The sequence below is a fragment of the Geotrypetes seraphini genome, chromosome 12 (genome assembly GCF_902459505.1).
Source record: "Geotrypetes seraphini chromosome 12, aGeoSer1.1, whole genome shotgun sequence".
NCBI lineage: Eukaryota > Metazoa > Chordata > Amphibia > Gymnophiona > Dermophiidae > Geotrypetes > Geotrypetes seraphini.
In genome coordinates, this window is record NC_047095.1 from 110,770,305 (window position 1) to 110,793,836 (window position 23,532).

At 42.6% G+C, this 23,532-nt stretch overlaps 1 protein-coding gene across 1 annotated transcript in view; it reads left to right on the top strand.

The window, feature by feature from the left end:
* LOC117346857 overlaps positions 1-21,194 on the top strand; it is a 47,009-nt gene extending 25,815 nt beyond the window's left edge. Inside the window, exons 5-10 of the mRNA XM_033917025.1 lie at positions 2,852-2,941; positions 4,690-4,831; positions 8,104-8,218; positions 12,417-12,541; positions 16,385-16,459; positions 20,212-21,194. Coding sequence (XP_033772916.1) covers positions 2,852-2,941; positions 4,690-4,831; positions 8,104-8,218; positions 12,417-12,541; positions 16,385-16,459; positions 20,212-20,300 — 636 coding nt within the window. The 3' untranslated portion in view covers positions 20,301-21,194. The remainder of the gene's footprint in view (positions 1-2,851; positions 2,942-4,689; positions 4,832-8,103; positions 8,219-12,416; positions 12,542-16,384; positions 16,460-20,211) is intronic.
* The last annotated feature ends 2,338 nt before the right edge of the window (positions 21,195-23,532 follow it).

The window sequence follows — 23,532 nt, forward strand, 5'->3', positions numbered from 1 at the left end:
TCTACACGCCTCCCCTTCCCTTCGTTCAATCCCCCCCCCCCCCACTTTTCCCATTTCTTCTATACAATGTAACTTTTTCCCTTTCCTCCCCTTTTGCCCTCACACTCCAGTACGTCAAGTCTTTGTCATTTACGTTTTATTTTAGACTTCTTCATGCACATTCTATCACATTTAAACTCTTTATTAATTTTATTGTTAACCGGCCAGACAATTGTTTGATGGTCGGGATATTAAAAACTAATAAACTTGGAAACTTGGAAACTTATTCTCACAGACCTGGATGCTTCTGCCTCCATCAGCAGTTCTTACCATCTGCCGATTTTAGCTACTGCTTCTCTACGAACTTAAATATTTCTAATTTTTAAAAAAAACATTTGTGTAAAAGACCATAGCATTGGTCAAATGTTTGTTTTGGGCATAACACAGTCCAAGTTTCCAAGTTTATTATAGAATTTGATTAATCGCCTATTCCAAGTTCTAGGCGATGTACAAATTGTTAAAATAACCCACTATAGGTAACAAATCACACAAACATAAATCTTAGCAAATTAAAATTGCAAATACGAACATTCTTATACAAAATTTAAATCATTTAAATTAAATAATGTATACATACGACATCAAGACAAAAGGAAAAATTGTTAAGGGATTACAATCAGTGTTAAATTCAATATATTAAAGGTAAAAACATTAGGAGGGGGAACAAAAATGATTTGTGATGAAATATTAGATGAAGAGGGTCAAAAGAATTATGTTTATTCACTAAAAGCATCTTTAAAGAGAAAACTCTTAAGTTTGGTCTTAAATTTGTCAAAATTCTTTTCCTCTCTTATATACAATGGGAGGTCATTCCAGGACTGAGGAGCGGTTATTGAAAAAATAGTATGACGCCTCATGTTAATAACTTTTAATGAGGGAATGGCCAATAAGTGTTGGGTGGTGTCTTTCCAACCGGTGATAAAATTTATAAAAAAATTAAAAACATCCCAACAAGGATCCCTGTTTCGGCGTGTAAGAACATCTTCTTCAGGGGACGCTGGTTCTTATCACTTGGGTTGGCCACTGTTGGAAACAGAATACTAGGCTTGACGGACCTTCAGTCTGCCCCAACATGGCAAGGATCCGAACTTATGTTCTCTTACAAAACGCACAAAGTTCCCAATGTTTTAAGATCCCCAACCAGACTCTCTACCTGCTGCCTAGAAAGGCCACCGCTCTCCCTCCTACCAAGATTACACGGACAATATGGCAGAGACACACCACTCAGTTCAGATCCTTACCATATTGGGACAGACCGAAGGTCCGTCAAGTCTAGTATCCTGTTTCCAAAAGTGGCCAACCCAAGTCACAAGAACCAGGGTCCCCTGAAGAAGGCGCTCTTACACGCCGAAACAGGGATCCTTCTTGGGATTTTTTAATTGTTTAATAAATTTTATCACCGATTGGAAAAACACCACCCTTGCCTCTCTTGTTTGACTGCTCTTTTTTGAAGGCGAGGTGTTCTTTTGTTTTGCCTGCTTGGGCGTAACGCAAAAAGAAATACGCAGACTTCAAATCCTACAGAACACAGCAGTTAAACTTCTTCCTCCTCTTTATTTATTTTTTTTCTTCTTTCTTCTCGCTCCCTACTTTTCTTTCTCTGTCTTTTCTTTCTTGCCAAAGATATACAGCAGTAATGCATTCGTTTCCTTTTAGTCCTATTGTTTTTTCCATCAATGTCATCTTTCCCAGACTTTATTGTAGTTCCTCCTCTTTCCCTTTTGTTAATTGCCTTTTTTGTCTTTGTATTTAGTTTGTATATGTCTCTGTTTTAATTTTCTATTCCTCCTTTTATATTATTTTGCCTGGAATTCAGGATAGGCGAGTAATCAAATTTTTTAAAAACTTGATTTACAGAGCAAAAAAATTGGACCACGTTACCCCCCCCCCCCCTTCTCTGTGATGCCCACTGGTTGCCCATTACACATCGAATAACATACAAAATTCTTCTGCGTACCTTCAAAACCAAACACACAAACGCTCCAGTTTTCATCGGTAAATATTGAATTCCCTACACTCCTTCCCGGAGGCTCCGATCTAATAACCAAAATTTACTAACAACCCCTTCCATCCGCAAGATGTTCTATGACACAACCCGCAAAGCCATTTCCTCGGTCACTTCCCCCTCTCTTTGGAACGCCCTACCGTTAGACAAGAGACTAGAACCCTCTCTGGACAAATTCAAATCCAAAATCAAAGCTTTCCTTTTTAAGGATGCTTATAGCACCTGAGACGAGACCCCATACATAGAAAATGGCAAGAACTACAGCAGAGAAAGACAAACGCTTCCTAAGAAGCGATCCCCCTCCTACTGTCCTCTCCTTCCCCCTCTTTCCACCTTTTTCTTTTCTTTTCCATTGCGATGCATTTTTTTTATTTCACCTTCCCCCCTCCCCCCACTTTCCCATTGGATCCAGTAAGTGTAACCTCATTTGTTAACCCCAGCAATTTTTACTTGACATTGGGGTCCTTTTACAAAGGCGTGCTAAGGGCGCCTTTTCCTAAGGTGCGCTAAGCATTTTAGCGCGCGCTAAACGCTAACGCATGCATGCTAGTTTATGGACGCGTTAGCGTTTAGTGCGCGTGTAGATTTAGCGTGCGCTAAAATGCTTAGCGCATCTTAATAAAACGGGGGTAAATATTAGCGCGCACTAAACGCTAATGCATCCATAGACTATAGTAAAAGGACCCCGTTGTTTTTATTTTTTTATGGTAACATTATTGTAAACTGTTTAGTTATTCATTGATAGACGGTATATCACCAAGTGACCAACAAACTTGGTACATTAATGTATTACATGCTTCGGCCTAGGTCTCGGAGCTCCAGTGGTACATTCAAGAAAACAGTCGACAGTGTGTTGGAGATGGAGAACCGTATAATCCTTATAATATCTTCAGACATGTAAGAAATATTGGTTTCATCTACGAATATACATTGGGCTGCCTCCTGCCGCCGGGGGCAAAGGTCGGCTCCAAACGCATTATTCGTATTTGGCCAAAGAGTGATTTAAATTCAAATACAAATAATCCGGGGCTCTACTGTGCTAAACTGAAATAGACCCTTGGGGGTCCTTTTACTAAGGCGCGCCAACCGATTTAGAGCACGCTAAAGATTAGCGGGCGCGAAATGCTACGGCGCCCATAGAATATAATGGATGCCTTGGCATTTAGCATAGAAAATGATGGCAGAAAAGGGCCAGGGCCCATCTAGTCTGCCCACTCTAATGACCCACCCCCTAACTACCTCCATGAAGAGATCCCACAAGCCAATCCCATCTTTTCTTAAAATCTGGCACGCTGCTGGCCTCAATGACCTGTTGTGGAAGATTATTCCAGCGATCAACCACCCTTTCGGTGAAGAAATATTTTTTGATGTCGCCATGAAATTTCCCACCCCTGATTTTCAACGGATGCCCTCTTGTTACATAGAAACATAGAAGATGGCGGCAGAAAAGGGCTACAGCCCATCAAGTCTGCCCACTCTGCTTACCCACCCCCTGTCTATGCCCTAATGACCCAATTTCCTTATCTTGACCCTCGTAGGGATCCTACATGGTTTGTTGACGTGGGTCCTTTAAGACAAAAGAGATCCTCTTCCACCTCGATATGGCCCGTGACATATTTGAACGTCTCGATCATGTCACCCCTTTCTCTGCGTTCCTTAAGTGAGTATAGCTGCAACTTACCCAACCGTTCCTCATACGGGAGATCCTTGAGTCCTGAGACCATGCTGGTGGCCATTTGCTGAACCGACTCAACTCTCCGCACATCCTTTTGATAATGCGGCCTCCAGAATTGTACACAGTATTCCAGATGGGTTAGCGCGCCTTAGTAGAAGGACCCTTCGACGTCCGATTTCACGTTGCTTCTTTTATGTGTTATGTTAAAGCTCAATGCCCATTATTCGTATTCAGTTTTTATATTCAGCGGAATAATATTTTTCACTATATGTATTCGGCCGAATAGTAAAATATGCTATTCAGTACAGCTCTAACTCCTAACTCTCACTCGCCGTATGATACCTATCATTCTCTCTGCGAGAAACTCCCCCAACCCCTATCTGTCCCATTTGTTCTGTCTGTCCTAATTAGCCCCCTCTTTTACTAACACGTGATGCGGGTTTTAGCGCTGGCAGCGGCGGTAACTGCTCCGATGCTCATAGAATTCCTGAGTGTCGGAGCAGTTACCGCCGCTGCCGGCGCTAAAACCCACACTATGCATCTGTAAAGGAGGGGCTAGATTGTAAGCTCTTCTGAGCATGGGTCATCTATTACACGTTGAATGTACAGCGCTGAATACGCCTTTCAAAGCTATAGACATGATAAATAGTAGTAGTAGTTCTTAAATATTTATGCAAAAAACAGAGTGGAATTGTCCTAATCAGAATGATGTACACAGAAAAACAAATGGCCTTCAACTCATCTGATGGTTCAAATGACTTTATTCATCCAATAACTCAATGACTCGACATGTACATGTTTCGGCCAAAAAGGCCTGCCTCAGGAGTCTTGAGAGTCTTCAAAGTTATATCGAGTAACGTTATGAATGAATGTGTAGCCGCTCATATGTTTGCTACAGAACCTCCGATCTCCGCTCTTTTTTCCCACCATTATAAATATTTAAACATCGTCCTGTTGCTTTGGCTTTCAGGCTGGGTATGGCTCCAGCTGCTCGCCGGTATATCCTTTGCACTGTGCCGTTGGAGACATGTTGAGAAAGCACGGGTCTGTCACCCTGGGGCAGCGGCAGCTCTTCACAGATAGCAACCTGCCACTGGCTGGAGACTTCACAGGTGAAACAAAAGGAAGTTCCTTCTGTTTATGATGCTTCAGTCTCAGGAATCCATGAAGCCAAGCACTATGGGGCAAATCTACAAGGGTGGTTTGAAAATATTTGGTAAAAAAAAACCCCAAAAACAAAACAAATAGTTTAAAAAATTTGACAAAACCATATTTTTCCGACAGGATGGAAAAACTGGAAACTCACTGGATTATGTGTATAGCCCTCGATGGAGACTATATTGAAAAATATAACTGGGCTTTTAAAAAATACTGGTTTAACTTACTTTTTTACCGAACTTTTCAAACCACCCTCGTATATAGGCCACTAGAACCTAGGTTTGGATTGGGAAATCGTATGACCCTGATTGCATCTGTTATTCATGTGCTGTCATTGGGTAGAATTCATGTATATATTACTACAATGGACCTACAGGGCCATCTCTTTTATGCTCATCACATGGGACTTTCCTTTTGATCTATATTAGAGGAAGTGTGGAGGGCGAGGTTAGTCCAGTGGGCTGAGAACCTGAAGAACTGGGTTCAATTCCCACCACAACCTGATGATTACTACAGTGGGCTGGGGAACAGGGTTTGATTCCCACTGTAGCTCCTTGTGACCCTGGGCGGGTCACCAAACTAGTGCTGCCCGATTCACTGATTTGAATTGATTCACCGATTCACTTTAGTGAATAGATTCGAAACGATTCGTTTTCACCTCGAATCACTCACCGATTCAGTGACGAACCCTCCCCCACCCCCAGAGAAGGCTGACATACTTCCAGGGCCTCCTAAAGCAGCAGCAGTGGCGATGACTGGTGGGCAGATGGAGCACTCTGAGCAGGCTACTCGTGGTCTGTCCTGCTGAGGCCTTCCCTCAACCGCGTCACTGATGACATGGCAGAGGGAAGCCCTGGTGCTGGCAGGCAGGCCACGAATAGCCTGTTGAGAGCACTGCCTGTGCCCGCCAGTCATCACTGCTGCTGCTTTTGGAGACCCGACGGTTTGTCAGACCTCATGGTGAGGGGGGGTTCAGTCAGGAAGTGCCACATAGGGGGTTGGGAGGCATAGAAAGCTGCTGCACAGGGAGCTAGGAGGGAGGGATGGGAAGTTGCTGCACGTGGGGGGGAGAGGAAGAATTGTTGGGCATGGGGTGGAGAAGAGTAAGGGAGAGATGCAAAAAAATAAAAAAAGAGGTAAAAAGGGGTGAAAGAGAGAAATCCTGCATATGATGGAGGGGAGGGAGACATGCATGGAGAAAGAGTAGGGAAATGTTGGACATATGGTGGAGGGCATGGAGAGATGGTGCATGGGGAGAGAGAAAGAAATGTTGCATGGAGGTGAATAGAGGGGTCTGACCTAGGGCACAAGGCAGGGAGAGACATAGTAGACAGCAGGAAAGAAATATTGGCTATGGCAGTGAAAGGGAAGGTACAGAGATGGAAGATGGATGGTGAGCATGGAGAAAGAAGAAAACATCAAATGGGCAGGAGACTCTGGTGAACGAGTTAACAGAAGACAAACAGAAACCAGAGCCTGGGACCAACATGATTTGAATAATAAATTGACCAGATAACAAATGGGAGAAAAAATAATTTTATTTTCAATTTTGTGATTATAATATGTCAGATTTGAAATGTGTATCCTGCCAGAGCTGGTGTTAGCGATTGTGAGCTAGGACCTAACAGAGGCCCAGATTCTCAAAACTTTAACGCCATCACTAAACTGTTTTCCGATGGTTTAGCCTGCACGCATTTTAGCGACAGATTATCAAAACGGATGATCTCTGCCTTTAGCGAGGTTTCTAGCAGTTTCCAATAATCAAGTTTCAAGTTTATTTATTCATTTGATGAATCGCCTATTAAAATTGCTAGGCGATGTACAAAATCCATGTAGAAAGTAATACAGAGAAACTATCATTTAACAATATAATTACGTAAAATACGGACATGAGGTGGTAGGGAAGGATTAAAGTTTACAATCTTAAATTTGGTAGAAAAAGGTAAAAACAAGAGGTAAGGGGCTAAGATCCAAAGCACAGTTAAAAGCATCTCTGAAGCTTGTAAAAATTTCAGTTATTAAAAGCATCAATAAATAAATAAGATTTTAAAAGTTTTTTAAATGTTGCGATGTCTTTTTCAGATCTAATGTATTGAGGGAGGGCGTTCCACCATTGTGGTCCCATCACTGTGAACATGTCTGATCTCCTTGTACCTATGATTTTCAAAGAGGGTTCTGAAAGCAGGTTTTGGCCAGATGATCGAAGAGAACGTTGAGAGTTGTGTGGGATTAGAGATCGGGAAATAAATAGTGGTTCATTGGATGGTAGTGTTTTACAAATGGGTTCTTCAACATTAAAATGAGCCCTCTGGTGGATTCTTAAAACTTGCCGAGCCATTTTCTAAAAGTGCCGTCAGCTTTTAGCTACAAAAATAAGCGACTGATCTGGGGTGCCGGTATAGTGACTGCACTGTTTTAAACCCCGGCATGGTAGTGTTGTAATGCAATAGGAGAGATGCTCATTCTCTCCCCTTGCATCATTACACCCCTCCCCAGCCGTGGCAGTGATCCCGCCCCCTGCAGCTGCAGTGACACCTCCCACCTGCAGTGGGAGAGATGCCGATGTTGGTTGGCAGCAGGAAAGATGCTCAATCTCTCCTGACGCAAACAACCTCCCCTGCAAAGGGAGAGATGCCCACTCTCTCTCACTGCCAAGCAAAACCACTGCCCCCCCCCGCAGTGGGAGAGATGCCTACTCTCTCCTGCTGCTATACACCACCTACCACCACCACTCTTACCTCCTTGTAGATGTCTGACCACCCAGCTGCCCCGCGTCTTCCAAAATGGGCCTTCCCCTCCCCAGTGCATCCTGGGATGCACTGGGGAGGGGCCTGAGGCTCTGATAGGCACAAGTTGTTTAAGGTCCCTCCCATGGGATTTGGCCAGACCATGTCCCCTTGCCATTTGTATGTACTGGGGTTTGATACATAAATACCCTGGTTTTGTGAAATAGAGACTAAGACATTTGTTCAAGATAAAAGTTTAAGTAGGAAGGTCTTGATTTTATGGGACTATACTGTGAGGATTTTGGTGCAACGGAGAGAGATTTCTCCAAACTGTCCTACACTGTCAGAGATGGTCTTTCTCTTTGAGCTGTGTCTCCCTCTAACACACTGCTCCTGTGAATTCTGTTCTTTTTTTTCAGACTTACTATAACACTGAACTTGTATATCCATTTTTACTACCTAATCTTTTAACTTTATCTATGTTTTGGAATTATTCTTAGTAACTGGTCGAGTTCTCCTGCTAAAAAGTGGCTCTGAAGTTCTAGGCTGCACCCGCATTCTGCCAGATGGTCCTGTCATTGATCTGATGTTCCCCAAACTGTCTACATCCAGCAGGTATGCAGTATCTAGTCCCTATGGCTTCCTGCATCAGAATAACTGATACAGATCAGTTCTCAACCACTAGGGCTTCCCTCAGCATCAGAAAGACACAGAGATCAGCTAACAGCTACTGGGGACTGCAGTCATCAAGGAGTCCATTACAGAAATGGTCCGGTATGCAAAATCTGGGATGCGTTATTAGAAGATGGGGCAGAGAGGAATCAATACTAAAATACTGAGGATCCCTCGAGAGCTGATCCAATTAGGGTTGCCAGGTTTTCCAATCGGAAAATCCGGACCTCTAGGCCCACCCCAGGCCCGCCCATCCCCGCCCCAATCCTGCCCCCAGTCTTGGCCTAGCCCCGCCACCCCGTTACCTGCTCTTGTCGGGCACTTCCTCCCTGCCTTATGTGATTTGAGGAGGCTTTTCCAAACCCAGACAAAGTGTCGGGTTTTGATAAGCCTCCCGGACCTCCTTTTGAGGACATGTCCAGGGAAATCCAGACGTCTGGTATCCCTAGATCCAATATAAACCGGAGCAAATGTTACAGAGGACCTCATCAAAAAGCGATCAGTATTCAGAAACTGGGACCCTATTGCCAAGAAACTAATAGATAACGAGGTTCATACCTATACACTGGTTATCTTCTCCTTGAGAAGACCAATGCATATGAGTCACTGGGGCCTTAATCACAGGACATATAGAATGTAAAGGGGATGGGACTTGATATACTGCTTTTTCTGTGTGACTACGTGGTGTTTATACACAGGTACTTATTTTTCCCAGAGTCACCAGGAGCTGCAGTGGGAATTGAACTCACAACCTCAGGGTACCAAGGCAGCTGCTCTAACCACTAGGCGACTCTTCCACTGAAAGTAGAGACAATAATCCTGTGTTCAGGCCCCACTATCAAAGGACTGATATAGAATAGATTTAGTACTCATATAATTGGGCTTTACCAAAAACGGGCAAATGCAGAGATCACGTCCTCAAACCTTTCACTCTCCACTGCACCAGTCTTTGACGTCTTCAAACATGCCATAGTTAACACCTCTCTTCAAAAAAACCTCACTAGATCCCGCATCCCCCTCCAACTATCACCCAATTTCCCTCCTCTCCTTCCTATCCAAACTACTCAAACGTGCTGTTATTATAGGCTTATATCCCAACTCTCTGCTTTTATTTGTCTAGAACAGGGGTGTCAAATGTCGATCCTCGAGGGCCGCAATCCAGTCGGTTTTGCAGGATTTCCCCAATGAATAAGCGCAAGATCCGTTAGCATACAATGAAAGCAGTGTGTGCAAATGCATATTCATTGGGGAAATCCTGAAAACCCGACTGGATTGCAGCCCACGAGGACCGACATTTGACACCCCTGGTTGAGATTTTGTTCACACAGTTTTCAGTAGTAGCTAAAAGTGAATTACATTCGGGTCTTTCCCTGTTCCTGGGAGCTCACAATCTAATTTTACCCAAGATCACAAGTCACATCGGTGAAATTTGAACCGGCTTCCCCTGGATGTCAAGCCCAGTGCTCTATCCACTAGGCCTGTTTAGACTAGGCCTATAGAGTTCAGATACACTGGTACAGACTTTACACCAATTTGGTAGCCTTCCAATGCTATAGTTTCCATAACTGGACACAATTTGAGGTCTCCCCTTAACTGTATCCATGACATCCTGTTTGTCTATGGGAAGCAGAGCTGAGATTGTGATGCCATACTGCCTCATTCCACCAATAAGAGCCAACCTCAGCAGTGATGTCACAATGGCTTCATTGTCCTGTACTCCCCTCTGCCCTCCAACTCAGCCAGCTGATTAACCCTTCCCCTTAACTGTATCCATGACATCTTGTTGGGAAGCAGAGCTGAGATTGTGATGTCATACTGCCTCATTCCACCAATAAGAGCCAACCTCAGCAGTGATGTCACAATGGCTTCATTGTCCTGTATTCCCCTCTGCCCTCCAACTCAGCCAGCTGATTAACCCTTCCCCTTAACTGTATCCATGACATCTTGTTGGGAAGCAGAGCTGAGATTGTGATGTCATACTGCCTCATTCCACCAATAAGAGCCAACCTCAGCAATGATGTCACAAGGGCTTGCTTGTCCTGTACGCCCCTCTGCCCTCCAACTCAGCCAGCTGATTAACCCTTCCCCTTAACTGTATCCATGACATCCTGTTTGTCTGTTTAGAGTGTAAACTCTTTCGAGCAGGGACTGTTTTCTTACTCTTTGTAGCACTGCGTCCGTCTGGTAGCGCTATAGAAATCTGTAATCGTAGTAGTAGCATCCTTCTGACGTTGGCTACAGCCTAGTCACGCTGTTTAACTACTTTTAAATCCTCATATATAATCACCTCAAATTTCTTTCCATATCGGTTTCTCTCTATGATCCTCTGGATTTCTGTACTTCAGATACATAATTCTACATTTCTTTTGTATTGAAAATTAACTGCCAAGCACTTTATTTATTTATTTATATACCACTTATATGGCTTACATTCAGGTACTTTATCATATTTCCCTATCTGTCCCGGCAGTCTCAAACTCTTTCTAGTGTACCTGTGGCAATAAGGGGATTAAAGTGACTTGCCCAGGGTTACAAGGAGCAGCGAGGGAATTAGAAACATAGAAACATAGAAAGATGACGGCAGAAAAGGGCCACAGCCCATCAAGTCTGCCCACTCTATTGACCCACCCCATTAAGTCTGAATGCTAATGACCTAGTTCCTTAACTCGACCCTCGTAGGGATCCCACGTGGATATCCCATTTATTCTTGAAGTCGAGCACGCTGGTGGCCTTGATCACCTGCACCGGAAGTCTGTTCCAGTGATCTACCACCCTTTCTGTGAAGAAATACTTCCTGGTGTCACCACTAAATTTTCCTCCTCTGAGTTTGAGCGGGTGCCCCCTTGTGACCGAGGGTCCCTTGGGAAAGAATATATCGTTTTCCACCTCGACACGACCCGTGACGTACTTAAATGTCTCAATCATGTCACCCCTTTCCCTGCGCTCCTCTAGGGTATAGAGCTGTAGTTTGCCCAGTCTTTCTTCGTGTGAGAGACCCTTGAGCCCCGAGACCATCCTAGTGGCCATCCTCTGGACCGACTCAGCTCGAAGCACATCTTTCCGGTAATGTGGCCTCCAGAATTGCACACAGTATTCCAGATGGGGTCTCACCATGGTTCTATAGAGTGGCATAATGACTTCAGGTTTACGGCTGACGAAGCTTCTATTGATACATCCCATCATTTGCCTTGCCTTTGATGAGGCCTTCTCTACTTGTTTGGCAGCCTTCATGTCTGCACTGATGATTACCCCCAAGTCCCGTTCCTCTGAAGTCCTAGCTAGCGTTTCTCCATTCAAGGAGAATTGAACCCACAACCTCAGGGTGCTAAAGGCTATAGCTCTAATCGCTGCGTCACACACTCCTTGAGCCTTCTTAGATCACATCGTATATCATCGAAGCCCTCAGACACGTCCACCCTGGATTTTTGCGGAAGATACTTTACAAATACAGCAAATATTCCCTCCTATCCCCTCTGTAATATCCCTTGCAAAAATACTGAGCAGATTTGGGCCCCCCCCCAAAAAAAAAAAAACCAGTCCTCAGAGAAATTCACGCATCATCTTACTTTTTCTCAGAGTCAATTCCATTAACCTTCATTCTCTGTCGCCTCAAACAGTCAATGGAAAGTCAGAGATCAACAGAGGGTCTGTGGCATTGCACCAGAAAGAATGCGAGGCAAACCAGATGGACTTTGACAGAATAAAAGGTGCTCTGCTGGGTCAGACCAAGGGGTCACTTGGTAGTATCTGCTGCTTTGGCTGCTGCACAGGGAAGTGGTGGGAGAGAAATGCTGCTGCATAGGAAGCAGGGAGAGAAACAGATAGATAGAAAGACAGACAGACAGCGGGAGGAAGGGAGACAGAAAGAAAAGAAGAAAGACACAGGGACAGGGAGATACACAGAAAGACAGACAGACAAAGGGGGACAGAGACAGACAGAAATAAAGACAGACAGACATATATTCTAGCACCCGTTAATGTAACAGACTAAAATACTAGTTATATCATATTCTTTCTATGCATCCATGCCTCGGCTGCTGCTAGCATCTCTCCGACTCTGTTGGTTTCTTGTGATGCCTCTTGACACTGCTGCATTTACCAACCGTGGTGATTTATTTTGTTTGTTGTTCTTATTTTCCAGATATGAATTCCGCAATGCTATCTCAGAGGCACTCCAGATTCCTTTATGGAGGGTAACTCTGTTATCTAAAGATCCTGCAGACTCTTCGCCTGCATCCTGCAGGGAAAGGAAATTCTTTGTTATAGGTAACAGCTGCATTCCACAGGACACAGTTTATAAAGAACGGGATACCTTCACATTTACATTTAAATCTAATACATTGCACACCTGCCACTTGAAAGGAAATTCTTAGAAAAAGACCCCTGTTAATTTCTTTCATGGAAGATTTGAGCGGCAACAGGCAAGGCAATCCAACACCGTGATCCTCAGTGTTGATAAGAGGAGGAGTTAGGGTTAAACTGAAATATTGAATGGAAACGTACTTGAGTGTCCAGAAAATGATACAAAGATCAACAAGCAATGTGGAGCACCCGATTATTACATATAATGTAAATTTAAAACAGAGGAAAAAAGACCTCAAAAAACCCCTGGAATATGATCAAACAGACCATAACCAATTGGGGTTGGTTTTCATCACTGGTCAAAAAACCCCTGTGTAATTTTTTAATTTTTTGTGTGATATTAAATTTATTTTTATAAAATATGTGCTATATTTTTAATATTTTTAAGTATCAAAAACATTTTTTATATATTACATTACATTAGGGATTTCTATTCCGCCATTACCTTGCGGTTCAAGGCGGATTACAAAAGGTTAATTTAAAAAAACAGAGTTACAATGATTAGCTAGAGAGGTAAGTTGTAGATCTTATAAACATTTAGCGGGTTGTTGAGGGTGAGGTGGTTTGTAAGAGAGTTAATAGGTGGTCATAGTGGAGATTCTTTTGTTATTATTAGTGCAGTAATGGGTAGATCAAAGACTTTCTTATTTATAATTGAGCTTGAAAGAACCAGCAGCTCTAAATAAAATTCAATGTTTAAAAAAAACACATTGCTTTTAAATATCAAGCACTTATCTTAGTGACCCGACGGAGGTCCCATCCATTTCGCTCCAACGGGCTTCTTCGGGGGTGACAATAGAGCTTGTGTGGTGCCGGTACAAAATTTTTTTTCAAATTGCTCACATATTCTAAAAGAGAGAGAAAGGTAAAACTTGACTGAATTTCTAGAAGATACACAGGATGTGATTCAGAGTCGGTCCACCCTGGTAATAACATGCATGACCGAGATGGATAAAATGTTGATAATGAGACTTTATTTTAAAAACAGGTTAATGAAATTTTGTGGGGATTTGGTTAGGATCTTTCCGGATGTATCCAGAACCACACAGTTGAGGAGGAAAGAATTTTTGAAATTGAAGGATAGAGTGTTGGCACTGGATGCATCCTTCTACCTGAAATTTCCCTGTAAATGTATGATCAAACTACAAGATATCGAATATTTTTTTTGGGATCCAATACAACTACAACAATTCTTAATTGCAAGAAAAAAGAGATAAAAATGAGATTTGTTTCACTTTACTGAGAAATATGAGGAGAATTAATATAACAGTATCCCAGTTTAAGGATTGACTCAGGGTTCATTAAATATGAACCAAGAATCATTATCCTTTATATTTCTTGAACTTTATTTTATTAGAAATAGCAAGATATACTCCCCATTAATGTGGGCTTTAAAGGAGCTTTGTATGTATGATCTGATTATATATTGTTTTATGTGATTTCCTTTTTCTTTTGAATTGTTGGATATTGTAAAGTATTCAAAATTATAAATAATAATAAAAAAAAAAAACACAAATCAGGACCCATTAAACATTGGCATAATGACTGCTTAGATGCCTGAATCACATATTTGATAAAAATAAATTTAATATCACACAAAAAATTAAAAAATTACACAGGGGTTTTTTGACCAGTGATGAAAACCAACCCCAATTGGTTATGGTCTGTTTGATCATATTCCAGGGGTTTTTTGAGGTCTTTTTTCCTCTGTTTTAAATTTACATTATATGTAATAACCAGGTGCTCCACATTGCTTGCTGAAGTTAGGGTTGCCAGATTTTCCTTTCAGAAAACCCAGACCCCCTAGCCCCCTCCCCCACCCCCCGCTGCCTGCTCTTGTCGCATTATGTCATCGCGTGACGGCCACTCATGCGCGGACTTCATCCTTGCCTGAACCAGCTTTTCAAAACCCGGACAAAGTGCCGGGTTTGGAAAAGCCGTCCGGGGAAATCTGGGCGTCTGGTAACCCTATCCTAAAGTGCTAGGTACGGAGTCAGTGATGAAGACTCATGTCTAGATGGGAGTCAAAGTCATGAGAAAAAAAAAAAAAAAAGCTCAGGAACCATCCTGAACAGGTAGGAATCAAAATATTCATGCAGAGAAGATCAGGAACAAAAACACTAGATCAGGGTGACCCGTCAAACGTGCGCATAACAAACGCACGCCAACAATTACGCATGGACAAATACGCGCATGACAAATGCGCACACTGATTGGGAGGTGACCCATCAAATGCGCCCCGACAATTGCACAATCCACAGCACCTAATTAATTAGTAATAAGAGACATGCAGTTATGTGGATACTATTTTGTCTTTTTGATGGGGGGCTTGAGGGGGGAACCCCCTCCACACTTAAAATATTCACTTGGTATCTAGTGTTAGAGTTAGATGATGATTATGGGAACCCTTTACATAAGTGGCTATTTGGAAGGCCCTGATTTGCTTAGATTCCTCAGGCCCCATGGGGGAGGGGCCTGAGCTAATTAGGGCCTTAGGCCCCCTCCCCGTGCATCACATGATGCACCGGGGAGGGGCCTAAGGCCCAATGTCGTCGAGAGCAGATTCAGAATAGCACAATGTATGTATACTGTATACTATCCTGGAATTCCTCGAATCCCAACACCACCAGATCCATTCAAAAATTCAAACTATCCTTCCCCTCTCTAATAGGCATATCCCATTCAGGAAAATTAGGGACATCCATCGTCTTCAGGCTCACTGAACTGTGGAACAGCTTTACTGCCCCGCTTCGGAGTCTAGGCTCCCTCCATCTCTTCCAGAAACATTTGAAAACTTGGCTTTACTCTAAAATATAATTGTCCTCTCCCTATTCAATATACTATGTCCCTCTTAACTTTCTCTTTACTATGTACTTCTATTTCATTGGAGTTCCTTCTATATCTATTCCTGTAAACCGTGTCGAGCTCTACTACTGTGGAGATGATGCGGTATACAAACTTAAGGTTTAGTTTAGTTTGTGGGGGAATAAATCTCTTCTTTCCGACATTCCCTCTTTGGCGTGTGCATTTCACAGGGCTCAATTGTGCACGCATTTGTCAGTGCACGCATTTGTCATGCGTGCGTTTGCCGGTGTACCGCCAATCAGGGTTAGCACTTGCTGTGACAGTTATCTTGAAGAAGAGCAATTCCAGCATCCATTGGTCAAGCAGTGAGGAGTCAACACAAAGCAAAAACATGACTCACCGAACAAGAACTCAAGCTGAGAATATTCAGGATTCCTATTCAAAACTGGCCAGATTTGGCAGGGTTGAAGTTTGCATTCCTTTCTGTACCACACTTGCTTTAATGTAGGAATTTCCTCCAGCATAATAAAAACCAAAATCAACATAAATAACTAGCAGCCTACTTTTAAACAGTTTATCAAACTGGACCACGTCGTCATATGATTGTGTAAACAGGACTATCAAGATTCTTCATACACTAAGCACAAAAGGTAATTTTCTGACAAGAGGCTGAAAAATCATTCCAGAGTTTAGGACCCATTACTCTGAACATTGAGTTTCTATATACAGTAAAACTTTGGTTTGTGAGCATAATTCGTTCTAGAAGCATGCTTGTAATCCAAAGCACTTGTATATCAAAGCGAATTTCCCCATAGGAAATAATGGAAACTCTGTCTTGCAGTAATATATGGCAATTCTTATGTTCATGTATTCTTACATGATCGATTCTAGCCATTCAGGAGCCACAGAGCCGAGATATGACATAGTCCCTTTCTTTTACAGGATATAATGACAAAGAGAAACTGGAGTCAATAAAAGGCAAACTTGGGAAGTTCAGCTCGTCGGCCCTCTGTTCAGGTAAGTGACATGTGTATGCTTTTGAAAATACAAAAAAATGCACGTATGTAGCTTCAAGCTCCGCCCTAACTTCACCCCCGGAAATGCTGTCCCATACGGTAGTTAAATGTACCTTCAAAATGGCATTTATCATTTTTTCTGCGTCCATTCTGCATTTATATACCGCTCTACGATTCTAACATCAATGCGGTGTACATCAATTAAAAAAAGGAAAAGAACGCCAAATCATGATACAAGGATAAGAAGGAAAAGAAAGAGGGGAAAAAAAAAAAAAATCAATTAAATAAATAATTACATAAAAATGATTGGCTACAGTGGTCTGTGAAAAGGATAGTCTTTATCCCTGTCTTGAACTTTCTGGTGTCCTTTTCTAGTTTTAGTTCCTTCGGAAGGGCGTTCCGCCATCTTGGAGCCATCACTGAGAACGTTCTTTTCCCGACGTTTTTGTACTTGATACTAGGGACGTGTGCTCAAATTGGGTGTCAGGAATTATTTATTTATTTAAAAAAATTTCCTAAACTATAAACGGTTTACAAAATTTGAATACATAATTTTGTAAAAGCATGGTAAAACAGACACACAAACAATCATTAGAAATCATATCTACAAACTAATACCGTGGAGGGGCATAAATTGAAAGAAATGTCTAAGTCCATTTTCGTCTAAGTCGCAAGTCATCCAAAGTAAAAAAAACAGCCTAGGACACATTTTCAAAAAATACATCCAAATTTTTTTCCGTTCCGAAAATCATCTAAGTATACGTCCTGCTGATCGGATCGTCCAAATCGCTAAATCGTCCATCTTTATAGCACATTTTCGTCCAATTTTTCGTCCAAGTCAAAAATGCCTAGAATAAGCCCTTTTGGACATGGGAGGGGTCTGCAAAGTGATGGACTGAACACCCAGACATGGCACCTAAATAGTAGGGTACCTTACAGGGCACTGCTATGAACTTCATAAAAAGGGTGCCATGTCTTCTCCTCACTACAGCTCCCTTATAGGTCACGGTGAGCCCCCCCAAACCACCTCCAGAATCCCCTAGACCCACTTATCTACCACCCCAATAGCTCTTATGGCTGCAGGAGCCACTTATATGCCAGTACAAAAGGGTTTTGTGGGTACATAGGGGAGTGTACATGTTTCAATATCAATGCAGTGATTATAGGGGCTTATGGGCATGAGTCCTCTTCCCCATAGGTCCCTAACCCACCCCCAAAACAGCTTAAGACTCTTCTGTGCAGCATGACTAGGCTTTCCTATGCCAGGCTGCCAGGTGATGATATTCTGGAGGCACAATTTTCAAGTTGTGATTAATATTTTTATGGGGGGGTCAGTGATCACCGGGGTAGTGTGTGGGGATCTGTATTATGTGTTTACAGTGCTTATCTGGTCACTTTATGTGGGTTTTTGTGACTTAGACCATGTTTTAAATGGTCTAAGTCACAACGTCCAAGTTCCGTCGATCCTGTGCTGTATAACTTTCTGTTATACTTCCAGTACGACTAAGTCTAAGCCTGCCCACGTCTCGCCCAAATCCTGATCTCGACACTCCTCCTGACACGCCCAGTTTAGCTATGGTTGTTCAGCGGCACTATGAAGGCTTAGGTCATTTGTAAACACGTCCAAAACCCGCTTGAATTATCAGCACTTGGACATCTTTCGTTTATGATCATCCAAATGCCGACTTAGGCCGGTTTTTGGACATTTCTCTCTTTCGATTATGAGCCCCATAGCTTATATTTTGAGAATCATGAATAATTTTATCAACTGTGCGGAGAGGAAAATTATTGGCTATAAAAGTATCTACAAATAATTGCATCTTGAGTAATTTTCTAAACATGCCCTTTTCCAGATGTAACACCTGGAACTTATGTTTACGCACCAAAATTGGCACTCGATACTTATTCTATAATGGGTGCCCATCTTTGAGTGCCCATTAGAGAATTGTGCTCCATTTACTGAATCTAGCCACAAATTCCGTATAGTAAAGGCTTGGAAGAAGAGCCAGACTTTCACCTGCTTCCTCAAGTAGAGGTAGTCTCAAGTTCCAGTGTGGGAGCTACTCTTGAGAAGACTCACTGGTGGGCATCACATCGTACAGTTTCTGTCGATGAGGGTACAGACAGTAACGATTCTTGAAAGGACCTTGGAGGTCTCAAAGATATGTAAAGGGCTATCATATTCCTTAAGTACTCTGGCCTATTTTGTTTGAGAACCTTGAAAATCACACAAGATCTGGCTTAAATGTTCTCACCTATATTTAGATTCTCCACTGTCAATTTATACTAGCCTTCTATAAGAACCCTTACATGATCCTTGCTTATAGAATTGCTACCATATTGGGCATATGCAGGGCAATTCTATGACTGGGTGCCTGATAGGAGCCTATTCTATAAAGGATGGTAGATGCCTACTTTCCCTTATAGAATACTAATATATATAACACTTCTGTAGTGCTGAAGGACATATGCAGCGCTGTACATTTTTGACATTAAATAGACAGTCCCTGCTCGGAAGAGCTTACAATCTAACTTGGACAGACAGACATGACATAGAGGGTCGGGGATGCAGAACCCAAGGAGGAGAGTTAGGAGTTCAAAGAAGTCTCGAAGAGGTTGACTTTTCACTTGGACTTGAACACTGCTAGAGATGGAGCCCACTGTAGGGATTCAGGCAGTTTGTTCCAGGCACATGGCGCAGCAAGACAGAAAGGACGGAGTCTGGAGTTGGCAGAGGAAGAGAAGGGCACAGATAGGAGGGACTTACCAGTTGAGTGAAGCTCGCAGGGGGCAGGAACATAGGGGGAGAGAAGTGAAGAGATAATGAGGGGCAGCTGAATGAATGCACTTGTAGGACAGTAAGAGGAGTTTGGATTGTATTCAAAAATGGATGGGAAGCCATTGAATATTGCAATGCCATTTACTTATGCCTACCAAAAAAATGTCTTCAAAGACTCCAGCTTATCCAGAATACTGCAGCCAAGTTGATCTTTGCAAAACGGAAATCTGACCATGTCTCCCCACTCCTGTCCAATCTTCACTGGCTCCCAGTGATTTCCAGAATCCATTTCAAATGCTCCTGCCTGGCTTTTAAGATCATTCACGACATCCTTCCTCCCCTAATCCCACTATCCTTTAACTCCTCGAGTCCTGACTCCACCAGACCCACCCAAAGATATAAACTATCCTTCCCCTCTCTCCGTGGTATTCTCTATGCAGGTAAACTGGGAAAATCTCTTCTCTTCAAAATCACAGGTCTCTGGAACGACCTTACTATCCCGTTGCGGAACCTGGGCTCGCTCCAATTATTCCGCAAGCAACTGAAAACTTGGCTCTTCTCTAACATGTAATTCTATTTTCCCCCTTACTCTTCCATTCTATATATAAGCTCATGTAAACCTTTTCCTTTCTCTTCTTATATTTTAAGTTCTTGTAAACCGTGCCGAGCTCCACTTCCATGGAGAGGATGTGGTATATAAACTTAAGGTTTAGTTTAGGTGTGATATATAGATAAAATATATATAATATATATAATGTGTGAGCCCTTATGCCAACTATAGGGTTGATGTAAAGTTCTGGTGATGGGAAACTTTGCACCTTACCCATGCTCCTCCCAGATTCTGCCTAGGTGTACGTTCACATAGGAACAAAACGGGCTTCGTCATACTTACCGCATGGGGCCCTGTTGACTTAGGAATTTAAATTCACTGTAAACTTACCAGATACCTCTGATTCCGATTTCTTCTTTTACAGATCCCATTGTGCATGGAAAGGCCCTGACGGTGACACCCTCCAAGCTCTTCAGTCTCTGGATACTGCCTGTACTTTTCATGTGGTCATAATTAGAGCTGTGGTCTTCACCCTTGCTTTTAACCATACCAGTGACAGTGTTGCTCATTTAGGAGTTTACATGTATGTTAGGCAAATCTCCAGCCTTGTGCCCCTCAGTTTTAGACCATAGGATACCCCACCTCTAAGACTGTAATGATTAAATACAAGAATCGTAATGACCGCCACGTTTCTATAATTATGTGCGTAACTGAAAGAACACCACTGATCCGCGCATTTCCGTCCACCCCCCTTTTTTTTTTACACGCATGTAAAATTTAGGTGCAGATCACATGCCTACATTTATATGTGTAATCCTTTATTGATTCTAATTAATGCCAATAATTGCTTGTTAAAATGCTAATTATTGGTGTTACTTATTAAATTATATTGCAAGTGCAATTTTGGGTACTTCTTATAGAATTAGGGAGGTTTAAGTTCAAAATCCAGCACTCACTACAAAGTCTCCCTCCCGGCAGCGCCGTCTCAATTTCCAATGACTGCTGACTGGCAGAATGAAAGGAAAAAGAATAGAAAATATTTCTTTGCTATACAGCCTCCTCTGTCCCCTCCTTCCGCACAATCCCTTGTGAGGTACAGAACTGAAATCTAGCTGCTCACATGGAAATGAACAATCCTTAAAGGCACAAACACGGAGTTGGGATTACATGGCTGTACAACTATAGCTGTGACAGATTAAAAAAGGAAGGGGTCAGCATTAAAAGGTTTGTTTAGGTAACCTTTGTGAGTTATCTGGACAAATCTTTACTTATTTTTAATTTTCTGCCTTTCGGACCAGTTAATTTTTGCCCAAATAATTCATGCTCTAGCCCAATGGTTCCCAACCCTGTCCTGGAGGACCACCAGGCCAATCGGGTTTTCAGGCTAGCCCTAATGAATATGCATGAGAGAGATTTGCATATAATGGAAGTTACAGGCATGCAAATCTGCTTCATGCATATTCATTAGGGTTAGCCTGAAAACCCGATTGGCCTGGTGGTCCTCGAGGACAGGGTTGGGAACCACTGCTCTAGCCCGTAGGTTCCCAACCTTTTTTTGAATCACTTTTTCAGGGAATGATTCGATAGTGCCCCCTTTGGGTAAACTATATTGTACATACTATATAGTATATTGAAAAACAAAGACAAATTTTTAAAATTATTTTATTAGAAGATAACAAGATTGATGTATTGCTCACAGTATGATTAAAAAATATGTTATTAAAAAAATATAATATTATTAGTGAGAAAGCTGAGCTTGATGTGAGGAAACTGTCATCCAGTGTCTGCTCCTTCCTCTTTCCCTTCAGCGTCTGATTCCCTCTCTATCCCCTCCTCACTTCCCTTCAGCGTCTGTTACCCTTCCCCCTCTCCCTCCACTTCCCTTCTTCGGGCCACCTTCCTCCCTTCCCCTCACCTTTGCGGTCACTCTTCATTGTTTTCTCTTTCTGAGGTGTCCGGACGCGGCAAAGTTCTCACCAAGTCTCGTGCGACTGCCCTAAAGCTTCTCCTCTGACGCACTTCCTGTTTCCGCCTGGGCGGCTTGCATCAGAGGAGAAGCTCTAACATAACAAGAGCCTGAGGTTTGACAAGATTGTGGGTTAAACATTAAACAGGCAGCACCAATATTCAGTATTATTCAATTACTTAACTGGTTAAATATGAAAGAAAAAAAATCAAAGTTTGAAGCGAACTGGATAACTAGCTGCTATATTTAATTCCATCAAGTTAACTGTATAAGTATTTGAATATCTGGTTAGATTCTATTGAGTTACATATATATATATAACAGTCAAACCTTGGTTTGCGAAATAATTTGGTTACATTCTATTGAGTTATATATATATATAACAGTCAAACCTTGGTTTGCGAAATAATTTGTTCCAGAAGCATGCTTGTAATCCAAAGCACTCGTATATGAAAGCAAATTTCCCCACAGGAAATAATGGAAACTCAGACGATTCATTCCACAACCCAAAAACTTTAATACAAAATACTATACATAACTTGCAAGAACTTGCTCATTTAGAACAGTCACTATACTCCTGCAGCGTCAGAGAGAGAAGAACCATCGGCTCAGTTGTGATGATGTGACACGTGTATACTGTATGTACTCGTATTGCAAGACTTTGCTCGTTTAGAACAGACACTATATTCTTGCAGTGACAGAGAGAGAAGAACCATCGGCTCAGTTGTGATGTGTGTATAATGTATGCTTGTATATCAAGTTAAAATTTAATCAAATGTTTTGCTTGTCTTGCAAAATACTTGCAAACCAAGCCGTAGATTCACAAAGCAAACCGATCGTGTACCGATCGGTTTGCGACCCCTTAGCGATCCCAGCCCGATTCACTTATCTGTCTTCTGACCATCCTCCGATCCATGCGTGCAAATGAGGGCAACGGCAGGGACACGATTCACTAAACAAAACCCTGCAACACCGACTGGGCTGGCCGATCAAAAAAAAAGCGACTTCTGAGGACCAGTTGCTGAAGCCCTTTGCGACTGCCCTGTCTTCTGCTGCCCTGTCAGCCCCAATCTCCTGCTTCCCTGAATGCCTTCTGCAGCCCCGAACATGGCTGCCTGCCTGCCCCGAACACCCTGCCTGCCTGCCCCATCTCTCCCACCCTTCCCCGCACTGCAAGCCCGTGGTTTTAACCCGCAGGCTTAAGCGGGTTAAAAGGGCTCCAAAAAGTTCCTCGATCGCCTATTTAAAAAAATCTATGCCAGCCCTGAGGTCCAGCACTTTTCAGGTTCCCTGGCTGCGCTCAGTGGTTTAAAAAACAGATCCGCCTTCATTAAAAAAATAGTAGGAAAAAAAGAAACTCCGATGGCCCGGAAGTCCCGCGCATGCTCAGACCATCTATAGATGGTCTGCACATGCACAGGGATCGCTATAGCGCAATCTGTGCCTGAAGATGGGGGCGTTCCTCCGATTGCCCTCATCTGCATGTTGGAGTTTGCTGAATTTGTCGGACCCGATCGGGCAGGTTAGTGAATCCTGGCCCAAATTATTTGCAATCCAAGGTTTTACTGTATTTGCTTGTTTAATTAGAGAACCTGTGGCTGATCAGCACCACGGTGACTTGAGGGGAGGGGGAATCAAAGGGTGCTAACTGCTTTAGCATACACTAATTGCATTAGCATATGCTAACGATTAGCGTGCGCTAAACGGTGAAGATGCTCATTATATTCCTACAGGCGTCTTTAGCAGTTAACTCCCTTTGAATTTCCTCCTTAATGGTAG